The 16,079-nt window shown below is 37.7% G+C and overlaps 1 protein-coding gene across 2 annotated transcripts in view; it reads right to left on the bottom strand.

Moving 5' to 3' along the window:
- Positions 1 to 899: 899 nt before the first annotated feature.
- The window catches only part of GPBP1 (GC-rich promoter binding protein 1), a 33,850-nt gene continuing 18,670 nt past the window's right edge, over positions 900 to 16,079 (bottom strand). For both annotated transcript variants that reach the window (XM_082075512.1, XM_082075513.1), the window contains exons 5-13: positions 13,172 to 13,295; positions 12,466 to 12,689; positions 11,760 to 11,826; positions 10,024 to 10,208; positions 9,095 to 9,235; positions 8,456 to 8,620; positions 5,602 to 5,786; positions 2,208 to 2,310; positions 900 to 1,103 (exon numbers count right to left, since the gene is read on the bottom strand). In XM_082075512.1, the coding sequence (XP_081931638.1) occupies positions 945 to 1,103; positions 2,208 to 2,310; positions 5,602 to 5,786; positions 8,456 to 8,620; positions 9,095 to 9,235; positions 10,024 to 10,208; positions 11,760 to 11,826; positions 12,466 to 12,689; positions 13,172 to 13,295 (1,353 nt within the window). In that variant the 3' untranslated portion in view covers positions 900 to 944. The remainder of the gene's footprint in view (positions 1,104 to 2,207; positions 2,311 to 5,601; positions 5,787 to 8,455; positions 8,621 to 9,094; positions 9,236 to 10,023; positions 10,209 to 11,759; positions 11,827 to 12,465; positions 12,690 to 13,171; positions 13,296 to 16,079) is intronic.

Below are 16,079 nucleotides of genomic sequence, written 5' to 3' on the forward strand. Positions count from 1 at the left end.
GCTATAAAAGTAAGATGTGGTGATGCAAATATTTTTACCTCATTCTGAAATGCAGTCACTACTGGCAGTGTATATGTAATATAAATGCAAACAAAACTTACCAGATTTAAAAACAATACCCTCGATGCTATGCACTGAGACAATACTCTGTAAATCAGTTTATTTTCCATGTTGTGGACAAATCCAGTCAGTGTAATTATTTTTCTGCATGTGATTAGTAGAATCAAAGTGCGTAGTTTCCCATAAGAAATGTGTTGACTGTGAGAATACTGGGTCTTGCAATACCCTATAAAGCTTTCAATTTAAAGGTTAGTTCTGGAAACCTGGAACTGTAACATCAGGGTCTTTTGCCATTAATAACAATGACTACACTACAAATGGCTAAAGAGCAGTTATGGGTGGAAGAAGTAGAACAATACAACAGCTCAATTAAAGAAGAGTTTTAGTGCACTTTGCTCATTTTAGCCAACATGCTACATTGATTGCCCTTTTTGCATACAAAGTGGACTCAAGGGTTTCCATTGTAAGAAATAAATTACTTGGCAAGCAAAACACTGTGTCAAGCTGCCCTTTTTTTCCTTATAGACTTGGCCATTTTAAGACAGAAGCTTTGCAAGACATTACACAATTCGTTGTTTTTATTATTAAATGAGAAAGTCTGATTTGTTACATTTTCACATTGCTAGTCAGAAATGCTTCAGTGATGAAGAAAGTCAATGCTGGGTCAACTCAAGTCCTCATTCTACCACATTCGTATACAAAGAAATCATAGCAATGTTCAACACACCCAACACAACATTCCTTGGTTTCTTCAGAGAAAAGTCCCATCATTCGTTCTCTAGTGGGTATGTTACTACATATATTAGAATTCTTTTTTTTTTGGACAATACATCCCCAAATTTTCATGAGATCAAAACAGGCTTCTACAGATGTTACGGAAGTCTTCACACATCATCATCATCTGACGTATCAGTGCTGCTTGTCTCAGAATCCTCATTCTCCAGAGCAGGTTTGAAAGTGCTGTTTTTCCAGGGGCTAAACTTAAAATCACAAATGAGGCCATTTTTCAAAATGCCATTTTTCCGAAGGCCATTTTTTTGTAACTGAAATGAGAAAACAGGAGGTATTTAGAGAAAGAAAAAGCTAAACACAACAATCTGTTGCTACATTAGATCTGAAAAACTTTTTCCTATATACACACAAAGCAAAACTCTCCTGAGAGCCTTCACTTCTGGGTCAGCCACCTCCATCCAAGCCCCTCCAACCGTGCTGAGCTCCTGCAGTCAACAGGAGCCCACCCTCTTCTCACCCACATCCTCAGATACCTTGCCCCAGTGATCCCTCCTCCCACATGGTCTCTCCTGTGATGCAGTCCCTTGGTTCCACAGTGCTTCAAAAACATCTAGGCAAGGTCTGCAATAATGAGGGAGTCTAAAAGAGGAGCAGGGAGGAATGGGTATCCCAATCTGTCTACCTGCTACAGCTGGAAAGTCAATGATACTGGTGAGAAAGGAAACAACTGATTCTACAAGAAAGGAATTACTGCATTTCCGCATGTAGCGCAGAAGATGCGCAATAAGCCAAGCATTTAAGAGTTGAATATTCCAAACACTCTAATTAATGTATGTGTGGCTAGACTTGTCGAAATATCCAATGTTCAGATTTAACAATGCACAAGATTCTCCCATCCAGATCCTTCTCAGTGACCTTTTCAGGTATATAAAATACTCCTAATGTTAAAAAAAAAAAAAAAAAAAAAAAAAAATCAAGTCTAGATTGCCTTTTCTGACTTTGTCACTAGTGAATTAAATGTCTTTCCATTTCCAAAAGAGAAAATTCAGATTCTGTAGAATCAAGGAACCTGCACAAAAACCTTGAAAGAATATTGCCTTTCCACAGGCTAAGCTGCAGAAGTGGAAAACCTGTGCCATTCTCCTACCAGAAACGCTTAAACTACTCAGAAGCACTCCCTTACCTTTCCCTTGATATTTTGAGAATAGACCTTACCTACAATAAGCACTGGTCCCCTTTCTTTTCGATGCAACCCTTCTTCCAAAAGCATAATACTGAAATGGTACCGAAATGGCAACATCCCTGACCATCAGAATTACTGTCCCTTACCATCACAAGTACTGCAGATCCTCCTCAATGGCACGCATTTAAGGTAGCCAGTTACAAGTTGATAATGAACATTAACTTGCCATTACCTGTTCAGTGATGACTCGGAACTCCCTCATCTCATCCTCTGTTAGTGGAGCACAGGTTTCATCATTTTCACTGTCTTCCTGCCAGCCCATCTCCTTTAACAACCTTTAAATTAAAAATGACATCATTACGGAATTTGCTATGCACACTCAAACATCTCAAGCTCTGCCTGCGTATATATGTAAAGATCTGTAACAAATGGATTAATCAGTCTATATTTTTTAAACAAACTCTTACATAAAAGTAGTTAAAAGCCTTACAAAAAGTTGTATAAAGCACAGAAGTTGCAAAGCTCTTAGGTCCTTTACAGATGACCCTGTTTTACCACTACATGTTGTAAAAATGGTACCTTCAAAGAACACTGGGCCAGGTGGAAAAGTAGGGTATGTATTTCCTTTGCGTAACTGCTCTGGTGGAGCAGCAGTGTACCCTCCTAAAAACACTATGAAGAGACAAAGACTCGTGCTGAGGAATTCTGCAGTTTTTCCTGGATAACAGAGCAGCCATGGGGAATACTGGTGGTCTCCCTCCATAGAAACCAATCCATGATGCAATGGTGTCACATAATTTCTTTTTTTCTAGCACATGCAAATATCAGAGCTACGATAGGCTTCTTTGCAACCGAGTCTCACCCATCAGCAGATGCTGATACTTCAGCACACACAGGCTACAACTAGGAGTGAGTTTTGGGATGAGGGGAGAAAAAGAAACAAGAACAGAAAGAAAGTAGTCTGATATGTGAAGATGCTGTGAAAACCGGGGATATCTGAGGGTGAAGACACTGTGACATTTAACAATGAAGACAGTAAGTTCTCTTGCTGCAAAGTTTTGCCAAAAGGATTAGCACCTTCTTCAGGATAAATCATGCATCTGTTGACCTTAAATGTTAAAGGAGATTAAAGCTATTTCACAAAAAATAAAGACGTTTATAAAGTATATGCCAAAACCGACATGAGAAACTGACACTTGGAGCTGAAGAACTGTGAATATATTATATTCAAACAAGGAATTAAGATGAACTCACAGCTTATGTCACATGAGGGATACTTCCTTCAGCCAGATATCAGCAAAAATTGCCCTTCAACATAACCCTCCCCACAAAGAACTCTAGGTCCCAATACAATGGCTGTGCACTAGGCGAACCAGCAGCTGACCAATGACTGTTGTTAAAACCTTAATAAAAGCCTGGAATTATCACAGAATCACAGAATCGACGGGGTTGGAAAAGACCTCAGAGATCATCGAGTCCAACCCTTGGTCCAACTCTAGTCCATTTATTAGATCATGGCACTAAGTGCCATGTCCAATCTGAGTTTAAAAACCTCCAGGGACAGCGAGTCCACCACCTCCCTGGGCAGGCCATTCCATTGCCTGACCACTCTCTCTGTAAATAATTTCTTTCTAATATCCAGCCTAAATTTCCCCTGGCAGAGTTTAAGCCCATGCCCCCTTGTCCTATTGCTGACTGCCTGGGAGAAGAGACCAATCCCCACCTGGCTATACCTTCCCTTCAGGTAGTTATAGAGAGTGATGAGGTCACCTCTAAGCCTCCTCTTCTCCAGACTAAACAACCCCAGCTCCCTCAGCCTCTCCCCATAGGTCTTATGTTCAAGTCCCTTCACCAGTCGTGTTGCTTTTCTCTGGACCCGCTCCAGCACTTCAGTGTCTTTCCAGAACTGAGGGGCCCAGAACTGAACACAATACTCCAGGTGTGGCCTCACCAATGCAGAGTACAGGGGAAGGATCACTTCCCTTGTCCTGCTGACCACGCTATTTTTGATACAGGACAGGATACCACTGGCCTTCTTGGCCACCTGGGCACACTGATGGCTCATGTTGAGCTTCCTGTCAACTAGTACCCCCCGGTCTCTTTTGTCTGACTGCTCTCCAGCCACTCTGCGCCCAGCCTGTAGCGCTGCAGGGCGCTGTTGTGACCAAAGTGCAGCACCCGGCACTTGGCCTTATTGAACTTCATACCATTGGAATCAGCCCATTTTTCCAGTCTATCCAGAAGGGGAATATAGAAGGAGAAGGGGAAAAGAACACTGCTCTGTTTATAAAAAGTTAACAGGACATCAACAGAAATGGTAATTACATCCTCTGTAGTAGCTGGACCAAACTGGACAATGCATCAGCCAGGACCAATTAAATCCTCAGGAAGCAGCAGAAATAAAAAAGCAAGTAATCCAAAATTATCTTTTAAGAGAGTATGTGCATTTCTATAGACATACAGAAAAAGCCTCACAATGCCCAATGCAGTTCAATTTTAGTAATATTTTTGGCAAATGTAATTCGAGTTCAAAAGTTTTACTGCAAGCAAAATGTTAACAATATTATGTACAATAAACAGTTACAGAGCTCCTGCTAATGTAAATAAAATTCAGGGCAACAGCTAATTAACTTTTAAGCAACATTGTGTCTAAAGTTAGCAGGACAGATGTCCCTTTAAAGTGACAGCAGGGTTCTAGAATAGCTAAAAGTGTGAAATACGTAAAAAAAATTAAACATCAGATTAGCGGACTTGACACCAACAGGATGGCTGCATGTTAGAAACCTACGCAGCAGAATGGAAGCCCAAGACATAGTTTGTCCAAGATACGCCTATACTCTTACTAGGTATGCATGAGTTAAGCTGGTCACTTCAAGTCCACTTTACCACAAGAAGGCTTACCATGACATCTGTCTACATGCATGCAAAGGTCACAGCCAAAGGGCTGGGACAGTATGGAGACACAGCATCTCTAAGATGCCACGAAGGAAAGATACTTGCCCAGAAACCCTATGAAGGCTATTCACACACATCTAATCTATCACTGTAGGTCTGTAGTTGCCAGAAACAGTAATAATCTGACAGAGCTCACAACAAGTTCACCTCCAGACTAAGTTGTGATTTCCCAGCAGCATCATTCTCACGGCTACCAGTTGCTACTTCAGTTACTTTTGTGAGATACTGGAACTGTTTCAATCCTTTTTTTGAAGCTACTTTCTCTGTTTCCAGAGATATCACTGAATGCATCAGCTAATCCACTACAGAAACAGTTACTTTAAAAATGAGGAAAAACTTGCTAGAGTTTTACATAAAATGTATCATTTAAAGCCTTATTAATACAAACAGCAAAGACATGCACTGCTCCTCCTAGACATGCAGGCCAAAATCAGAGGGATGAATTCACTACAGTTTGCTTTACTTCTTTATAAGGAAATACAATACATTTTTAGTGAAGCAAATCTAAGTATATTTCATGTTAGATTAGTACATGTCTAAAAGTTAAACACTACTTATTAAATATTCTATGTGTTCTCAGTTTTCACATTCTGACTTCTGAAACTAGCAAGAATTTATTATATGCTCACATACCACAAAGGAACATTCCTTGTATTATATAAAGTACATACCTATGCTCTGCTTCAAGTGAGCTTGAAAGAACATCTGCCTGAGGGAAAGCTGAAGATCGAATGATCTGTTGAGATGTAACTGAAGCATTGCCGTTCTCCTGCGGAATTTCATTTTCAAAGTTTAGGTTTATGTCTCTCTCGTGATGAGGACTGTTGCTGTTACGCAAGTTAAAGGACCCATCATCCTGTTAAAAATAATTATGTATTACAAAGGTAAAAGTCACTTCCATTCACAAGCAAATGTCTGCAAGTGCTTGAATTCAGTGATTCTGTTTAATATAAATTAAGTTTAAATGAAGACACTATGCTGCTTCAGGAGTAATTCTGTTCATACTTCTACAGTTTGCAACACCTGGATATTACAGAAATCTTAAGTTATACCACTGATCAAGTAATGTAGAAAGCACCTTCCATACTCTGCCTCAAACATATCTTAAAATTCAAATTTAATTAAGCTGTCTTTCATACTTACAGAAATAACAGGTTATCTGCTGAACTTACAAACAATGTTCCTAATCAATTACCAGAGCTATGTGTGTCAGCAGAAGCCCGAAAGTGTAAGAGTTCTCAAGTTCACTCAGTTTAAGGGGCAGGTCACAGCACCTATACCTCAATCAGCAAATTAGGCTGCTGCAAGTTCAGAAAGACTGGATACTGCTCTTTAAATTCAGACAATAGTTTCCCCTGTACACACGCACTCACCACAAGCTTCTCAGGTTGTCATTAACAGCCACTGCACCTTAAAGCCATGAAATAAGAACTAGGAAGAAAGTTTATTTAGAAAGCAGGCTGTTCAGGTTCACTCTAAATATTAAAAGCTCTGCAATCCTACAAACCAGAGATATTTCTTTTTATTCTACTCATTCAGCAACCCATAATTCTTATTTACTAATGAGCCAAATAGACTCACAAGTCTTACCAACTGTAAAAACAAATATTAGAGTATTATCATTAACTAGTTAACACCCTTTTGACAACAAAAATCCCTAAACTGGGGATACAACAGCATTTTCCATGGCAGGAGGCAATCGCTCAATCAGCCCTTCTGCACTTGTAGGAAACCATTCTACAGAATCCAGGATCAAAACCATCATCATCATTTCCCTCTCACTCACAGTGCTATACACTTCCAGAAATTTTTAAATGCTCAGCAAGAATTTCTTAAGAACAAGTATGTCAGTAAACACACATTCAGCTGTTAAATCACAGGCTTGAAGAATGCATCTCAGATTATCAAACAAAATTCATAAAAATATTAAATAATTTTAATATATAGGGCAAGATAGCTTCTTCCAAGCATGATTCATCTGCTGACCTCATTTGCCTTGTTATTTCAGAGGTGAACTCTGTTACTGAAGGTCTTAAAATTCCATCAACAGGATCGTGTTATAAAAAACTGTTGTGCAGTTATTTCCCTATACACCCAGTTGCACACCATGTCTTCTACTGATGATCATCGAAATGAACACTGGAAGTAAGATAACCATTAGATACATGATTCATTGAACATCTTTTCACACTTGTTAGTGACACAGCAATTACAGGGAAAAGGAAGCACGCACTTACCAACACCTATTTCAGACTACATCTTACATACACCTGTCCAAGGACATTACAAGTTCCACTACTAAAAGCCTTTTATTTTTTACATACACTTGCTTCTGAAAACTCAGCTAAAGTACAATGGGACAACCAAATGCATTTGATATATGTATCACAAAGACATCATGAACTCAAGACAATTTTAGGAACAGAAACCCCTCCACCAAATTCGTGTACTATTTTCAGAATTTTGAAGCTCAAGACAGTGTTTCCAAATATCTTTTTAATCTTAAATCAAAATCTTTGTGTATTTCTTAAACACACACGAACACCAACCCCCAACACCCATCTCAAGATGCTCAGCCACAGAACACCTAATGGAGAGATGCAGACCTTTCTTAACCCATACATAGAGCTAAGATGTACAGTGTCATAACGGCCTGGAATAGGATCAGAAAAGTCATCTTACTTTTATGAGCAATGCACACAGGCACTGTTTCAAAGTCTCTGAATCCAAATAAACGTTCATCAAGACATGTCATCTGTCTGATTCATAATTTATGGTGGGTTTTGGTTTTGTTAAAACACTTCAAGCCACTCATTTACAGTAAACAGGCTTGTAATCACCTAATCCTGAATAACACAATACTTATCATTTGGCCTATGCATAACAGCTACACTTATGACTTGTTGGTGGCTGGTAGCACTGAACCAAATATTCTTTGGTGCCAGCCAAGTACTGCACAAACAGACTCAGACTGAAAGAAACCTGACACATATTATGTACAGAGAGTATAGGCCTTCTGGTTCTCAATTAAAAAGTAAAATCAGGTTCTTTATATAAGCATAAATTGAACTACTGTTTCTATGACTAGACCGAGAACAGAGAACTTCTGGCTATCTAAACACTCTAATTAGAAAGGAAATAGTTTGAGGAAACAGAACAAAGTTTTTCCATTGTTTTGTAGTATAACGAACAGCCAAAGTATGAAACACTGCCCTCCACAAAGATTAGATTAATGTAGTAAGCTTAATTTTTTGGTTGTTGCTGAAGACGCAGAGGTACCTGAGTTATTAACACGTATGAACATATACTGCGCTAAGAAAACAAACAACTAAGAAGCACTGGAGAAAGAGTAGTACTTGGAATAACTGTTTCAAATTCATCAACATGTAATTCCCTTCCTTCATTAAGAGATCCAAGACCATTTAATCAAAATCATGTAAACAACTGTTTACCACCAAATAAGTAGTTTATGGTCCACCTGAAAACTGCTAGTGCTGGATCTACAACAGGAGTGAACAAAACTACCTTCTCTTGGCCAGCATGATTCTCATCTTCATGTTCTTCTTCCACTCTATCTCGTTTCAATGCTTTCAAAAATTCACTCTTCTTATCATTCCGCATTCTTGTTAATTTTGTTAAACGAGGCTGACCAACTTTGTCAACAGGGGATGAAGAATTTGATCGATTACACTAATGTAGGGAGTAAGAAAAGGAAATAATATTAGATGTTTATTCATTTAAGAAGACTCCGAGAAAAAGACAGAAGGACCCCTCGGCAGCTGTAGTTTCAGATTTCACCTGCATCCACAGTCAAAAGCAGACAGAAGATATTTATATTTCAGTATATATAGTTCCTACATGTAAACCCAGAGATGCAGGTTTATGGAGTACTGCTACAGAACAGTGGACCTTCTGAAGTGTAACATATCATTAGCAGTTTCAAAGTTTAAACCTACCAGATTATACTTCCCAATGCACTATTTTTACTCCAAACCAAGCCTAAAAAGCAGCTATGCAGTACCTAAATGCCAGAGATATGCCTTCACACACATTAACTTAAAGATAAGTTGATTTAATACAATTCTGCATAAAATTTACTGATCCACTTATCAAAACAAATTACACATTTTACAGATTTGATAAAAACTACAGACATGGCTTTACCTCTCTCACTGAATTCTGAGATACAGTAAATGCCTTGGCAGTTGATTTGAAAGGACTGAAATTGCCAACACCATTCGCAGATTCATGAGAAAATGGATTCCCAAGTTTGTTTTCTTTTGCTTGGCATTTCCACTGTGTAGGCTAAAACAAAATGTAAAGAGTCGTGAACAACAATAAGATTGTTTTCAGAAATCTTTAGAAAAATGATTAAGCAAAAGCAAACTATAACTACAACCATGATTTTGTTCGAACACCTGTTTCCCTGTGGATAAGAGACAGTTTATGAGCAATTCATCTGCTCACAAATACTGTTTACACTTTTAATACAAAGATGAAAATTTCAAAACAATTAAGACCATCATATTTGAAGTATTAAGAATCAAAACAAGAAAGTACTCAACAGCTGAAAGAAGTGTTTTTAATGTAGAATGCTAAGAGAGTTAAGAACCACTCCATCAAGAGCACAGAAGAATTCCTAAAACAAAAATCCAAAAATTAAAATGGGAAGTCACCCTTGGAAAGGAACCAGAAAGACCCTAGTAAGTTGCAACATCATCTCTATCAATACTTGGGACAAATTCTGAAGTTATTTTTATGTCAACTGTATCTCTCTACTAGGTATCTATTTTTCTGTTAAAATATAAATATGAAAGGCACTGCTGTACCCTAAGTTAAAAAACTTCCTTTTTTCTCTCACTTGGACAGCTCTTGCACTTCTCACAAAACGTAAAACAGAGATCCAATCACAGTATAGCTTAAAAAGTAAAATGAGAAAAAGTTGTTTTCACTTTCGGGGTGTACTGCACTGAGGAAGAGTAGAAAGCATAATACTCTAAGAACAGCACTCTCAGGGGTGAAATAAGCACATTCAGAATTACAGCATGATTTTTTTCAGCATATTGTTCTTATCACTGGTATCTAGGACTCACCTTTGCAGGTGGAGTGACAGGTTTAGGGACTAATCCTTTATAAACACTCGTGCCAGTTCCATTCCTTACTGGCTGCGAATGAAGACTTCCTACTACTGGGAATCCAGATATCTGCAGCTCTTTTGTACTGCCCTTTTTAATTACCAGCATTCTTGGAGATCTAGATTTAGGATTCAAAGGGTACTCTGGAAAAAAAATAAGTGTACATATATAAATATATATATATATACACACACGCACATACATATGTGTCTGTGTGTGTGTGCGTGTGTTTGTATATAATCTTAAGTTTCTTGTTCATAGGGTGCATGGTCCAGAGCAAGTTGGTATACATCAGGAACTTACTCTAGTATTTGTTCCACAAATAACACACTGTACAAACCTGGATAAACACAGGTTCTGTTCCATTTTCTACAACCACCATTTGTAAAACATTTCACTTGGCAATGCAGGAATTTTTACTTTTGAAAAGTAAAGATATTCCTCAAATAAGCTAGCTACACAGCTCTTGTTTGCAAATCTAAAATCCAAATACTATTAGTTGTTGATAGTTACCTAATATTGAAAACAGATTATGGTTTTCATATTTCCCTTTGAGTTTACTAAAAGAATAATTACTGATATATTTATCAACAGGTCAGTTTAGAGCCAAACGCTGCAAACTGAGTCTCCATAAACACAAGACAACAGATGCGTACTACTCTAGGCCACAGCAATGACCAGTCTATCTATCTCTATGCCTCAGGTGGGCATAAGAGAACAAATTAAGTTTACAACATTTTCACGTTCAAGAGAGCACTAATTAAGAGACATACAGTCAGCTGTCATGCTACGTAACTGACATTTGACAGTTTTAAAGAACACCTATTGAAAACAGCTCTAAAATTCTCAAAAAGTAAAAATTACCACTTCAATTTTTTGCACATGCATTCTAACTCTGCATTAACAGCCTCTTCCAAAATAATCTCTCTTTGCAAGCATTTCTACTTCACAGGCAGAGTCATCACATCCTTCATATTAAAAAAATCTACCTTAAAAGTATAAGTGGCTTTAGCTTTGTTTAGTCAGTAGATGTTACACAACACTTGTAATAAGTGTGTACTTAGTTCTCATTAAACTTTATGAAAAGACCTTTCGTATTACTCGCATGTTCCCATCACACATGCACAACATAAAAGGCAGTAAAATAGAAGCATACATTTTAACAGATATATAAGGGGATGCTAACATTCCTCCTTTCCTGAATAATTGTTTCCTTTCTAAGTGAGTAAGAACAGACTTAATTTCAGTTTTTCTATTATGAAACAAAGTTTCCAATAGCAAAGAAAAACACTGATTCTGTCCTGGGGTGTTATCTTATCAAACTAAATCCAAACAATGCTACCTGCAAAAAAGAACAGTTGCTAACTGCATGAAGAAAATTAACCCCATTTTAGTTAAACCAGCTTGCTCTTGAAAATAAATATGAAGATAAATTCTGGACGTCTTTACAAAAAAAGATGTATATGTGTTCTTGGAAAGAATCCTAGTTGTGGCTGCATCTACAGACCAATAGATGGATATTCAAATAGACATGTTACCTCTCTTAAAAAAAACAAGTTTACATTGTAGTAATATTGAAGTTTCATCAATTTCAATCTATACCTTTATAATTCTAAATAAAATTCTGTGTTTCAAATAAAACAACTTCAGATCTCTGCTACATTTTTAGACTCAAAAACATCAAAAATACTCACCCCACACACCTGCAGCTAAAGATTTATTCTGGTTTGGTTCCCTCTCATATTCAGGGTTCAAAGATGGCTGAAAGCAAGTTTTATCATTATTAAAAAAACACGTATTGAGTTCTGGGACCAATGAAACAGAGAAACACAATAATACTGGCAGTAGGACCCCTGCTGTCAAATAATTTTAAATGAAGATATTTCCCCCTGTGACCCTAATAGATCAGTGCTGACTTGTTTCTCTCCTCCAATGAAACACCTCAGGCAGCAGTCAATACCATTACGTCAGCTGTCCAGAGAAAGCGAAAAACAGTGATGTGTGGTCCTTCAAAGAGGAAGATGACCCATCCTTTTATATCCTACAATTCCAGGTTGAAGCATGGGATCTCAAAGGGCCATTGGCAGGAAGATCATTTTGTTAGTAGATTTCCAGTAAGGTAATTGTGTAGAATTTAATACATACACATGCCACAGTAAACTGAAACTCAATTGTAGTTTTGCTTAAACATTTAAGTAACAATAATAAACATATAATGATAAAAACTGGATATAAAGGGAGAAACAAGTTAGTGGACAAATGACTAACACCCTCTTACCTATGGGAAGGGTGATCCCTTTTATGATGATCTGAAACTGCTGAAATCTTATGAAGTAGCTTGTAATGGACAAAATGGCAGAAACAATGAAACCTTGTTTATTATAATTACAATTAACTTACAAAATCCTCAGCCTCAAACTGTTTGGGAACTTCTTTGTCTTCCTTTTTCCCAGTTTCATTATCAGGTACATTGTTTTCATGCAGTCCTTGGCCTTTTCCAGAGTGGAAAGTGCTGGTACGAGCGCGGGAACCTCCACCATGGTACCCTCCACGATGGTTTATATTTTCTGTACCATTTCTGCCATGTGAACGCCAACCATTCTTCTCTTTTCTCCCAAAATGCCCTTAGATTTGTAAATTTTGTAGAAATGTAATTGCAAATAGTTTTAAAATAATATTCTACTTTTGTAAAATTGTTACAGAAGTAAGCAACTCTCTACTCTGGGATGTGATAGCATAGTAAACTCTGGCTTTCTTTCACATAAGCAGCAGGGAAGAATCTTACAAACCAGTGCCAGAGAAAGAGCATAGTAGTCCAACATAAAGATAAGTCCATCTCCCTTTCTGGCTGTTCATTTATATGTCATTGGCCGGAATATTAACTGCACACTCTTAATCTTCTTAAGAGAGAAATACACCTGGAATTACACTACTTTAACCAACCATTAGTCATCGCATCCTCTCACAGTCTACCTTTCTTTCCATTATCTCTATTTTACTACAGAATAAGAATTTGGCATGACAAAGCAACCTTTTTTTCTAGGCAGAGTGCCACAAAGCAATAATGTAAATGTATTCAAGATGTCCCATGAAAGCTAAATTATACCTCCATTAGGCCGTCCAATGTTCGGATCAAACCCATCTGAAGAGTTGTGTCTTCTGCGATTTGCTTCATAACGATTCTCTGTCCACGAAAAATTTTCAGAATGTTTCTCAAAGTTCAGTGATGACTGTAAAGGAGAACAAATAGTAGACCTGATATATCTGATCAGTAACAAAACTGAGTTATCAGAACTGTAACACGCATATTATTTGTGGTATATACAGTACATTTTTAAAAGGACTGAATGACAGATACTGCAGCAGTCCTCAAGTATGCACGCGTCCAGAGCTACATCACCAGCTCCCATGCCAACCAAGCGGAAGCTGTATGTTCCATTCCAGGTGACTGAAACAGCACTGAGGAGGACCATGCTTGTGACACAGGGTAAAATACCCAAGGCCTATTGTGTTTTGGCAGAAGAACAACACAAGTGACATGCATTGCAGCAGAGGAAAAACAAAGAAAGTTAAGAAAGGGCAGGGTGGTGAGGGACTGCACATGTGCATTCAGTAGAAAGCAAGGAGTCGGTTCCACCAGACGCAACTGTACCCAAAAAAGGCCCAGTTTATTAGCCTTGTGATTTTAACTTAATAAGGCAAATGCAAACAGTTACAAAATACAAACAAAACCTAGAGTCGAAAGTGTACTAATACACTTCAAATTATCATACCAACCATACGTAAGTCAAATGAAAAAGAATTTCTCTCTCAATTTGAGACCTCAGAAGTGAATTATTTCCTTGACAAACTTGGAGAGAGAAAAAACAGAAAGCCACAAGAAAGTATCAAATGACCTAACTAGTTAAAAATCATAACGAATCTCAATATTTAAGTAAGAAATAAATTCTTATAAAGAAATTCTGAATAAGCTGCCAAAAAATTCAGAAAGCTCCATATCTGTTGATCACAGATAAAATTTTAGAAGATAACTTCATGTGCTAATTTACATATGACAAGCCTCTAATAATGCCTTTGGAGTTTACCTTTTATATTTTGTATGAACTCTGAAGAAGAATCGCGTTTTCACAAAGTATAACTGACAGCATTTTATATAAAGCGTTCCGAGTTGTACTCGATGTAATGAATCTAAAGTCTCTAAACTGTGTCCAAAGATCATGCAGTTTGCATTCTCTCCACATGATGGAAGTATCAATCTATCAAGCCTCTTGTGGCAGAGATAACAGTAAGCTCTGTAACCAACTGGAAGTCTACTGACAATTACTGGAAATGCAGAAATTATCTGACTAGGTTCGGCCAGCCAAGAAAGTAAGCAACACAGATTTTTTTGAAGTATAATAAGTCTTATTAACATGAAGCAAAACTAAGCTTGCAAAAATTGAGTTTACTAGCCTGTCTGTAATCTTCTCATACACATTTTACAGCACTACTTTCTGAAAAGTTTCATCTGTATCCCAGGATGGCTTCACTATTCACAACACCTTCCCATCTCCATCTGCCCAACCACAATACTGCATTGACGCAAATATAGTAGTTCCAGACCTGAACGAAAGCTACTGAGCAACGGATACCCAGCTATTTAGGTCAATTTTGCTATATAAGTGACAGGGAGATGACATAAAACTTCATTCTTAAGATGAAATCACCAGCAACAGGGGAGTTGGATTTCAGGCAAGCTATAACCTGTACCAGTGAAATTAAAAAAGCCCATTCACAATCCCAGCTTCCTGGCATCAGGTATTTCTGATGCTAGCCTTTATTTATTTAAGGGAAAGCCTCAGCTACTCAGTACTGAGGTGGGAAACCAAGCTCCCAAAGATGAAATTCCTAGAAGTCCTTCTTCAGGGAATTAATGACTGGGCAGAGTTAGTTCTCTAAATGTTGTTGACATGATAGCCTCACCTCAGCAACATTCTGCATGAAACATGAGACACCTTGCCTTCTTCACCCCATCCTTCCTCTTCAACTCTATCCTTCTTATCTGCTCTTCTAGGAAATGGAGGGGACATGGGGCAACAACACTTAAGACCTGTCTTATAGAGGAATGACAGGACAAGCCTTATTCTGTAAATTAATTATTACACATTGAATAGACCAAAAAGACTTTTCAAGTGTTTAATAACCAAGTGTGCTGTATATCACAGAATTATGACCATTGAGGGAAGAGGTAATACAAGGAAATGAGCTGAACTGGAAGCATAAAGACTACAATGGAGAAAGTATACAATTACAGAGTTTTTGGAAAAGATTAAAGAAAATCTGTCTAAACTCCTTGAGGAAAAGAATCATCGAAAAGATCAGGATCCACAATGTATCTCTGCAATGAAATTTCCTACAATTCAGGAATGAGGTGACAAATACAATTTACACCTCAGATATAGTCAAGTGGTACTGGAGCAGCTCTTGAACTTGCTTTTGTCCTGCTATATTGACATGTGAACCATACAGGTAAAGCTCCTCCAGCAGATTCTTGAAATATGTGGTGAATATTGTTTTGTAATTATAACAACATATTAAACTAAACTCTGATTACCTTTCCAATTGAAAATGTATCAGATTGGAAAAAGCAGATCAAAATAACTGAATATACCAGAAATCATCTAGAACGAAAACAAACAGATTGCGGGAACCATCCTGGAACAGACAGGCCTGATGTTCCCAGAACAGAGAGTTGCTGATAGACTTTACTAAACAAAGAAGCTAGCTAGGTCTGTGTAGAAGAAAGATAAATATCACAATATGAAAAAGTACATTCAACGACCTGACTAAAAAAAAAAAACGCACGCACGTATGTGTGTGTGTGTAGACATATAGAAGTAAAGCAACGGGAACACAACTAACACTGACAGCTGACTGTTCATCTCACAATGGCATAAGCTTATTTCTGTGAGTTTATAAAAGCTAAGTATTTTCCATGGACAGGAAAGACAGCAAGAAACTTACATAAATACATT

Source organism: Streptopelia decaocto (genome assembly GCF_964273445.1).
Source record: "Streptopelia decaocto genome assembly, chromosome: Z".
NCBI lineage: Eukaryota > Metazoa > Chordata > Aves > Columbiformes > Columbidae > Streptopelia > Streptopelia decaocto.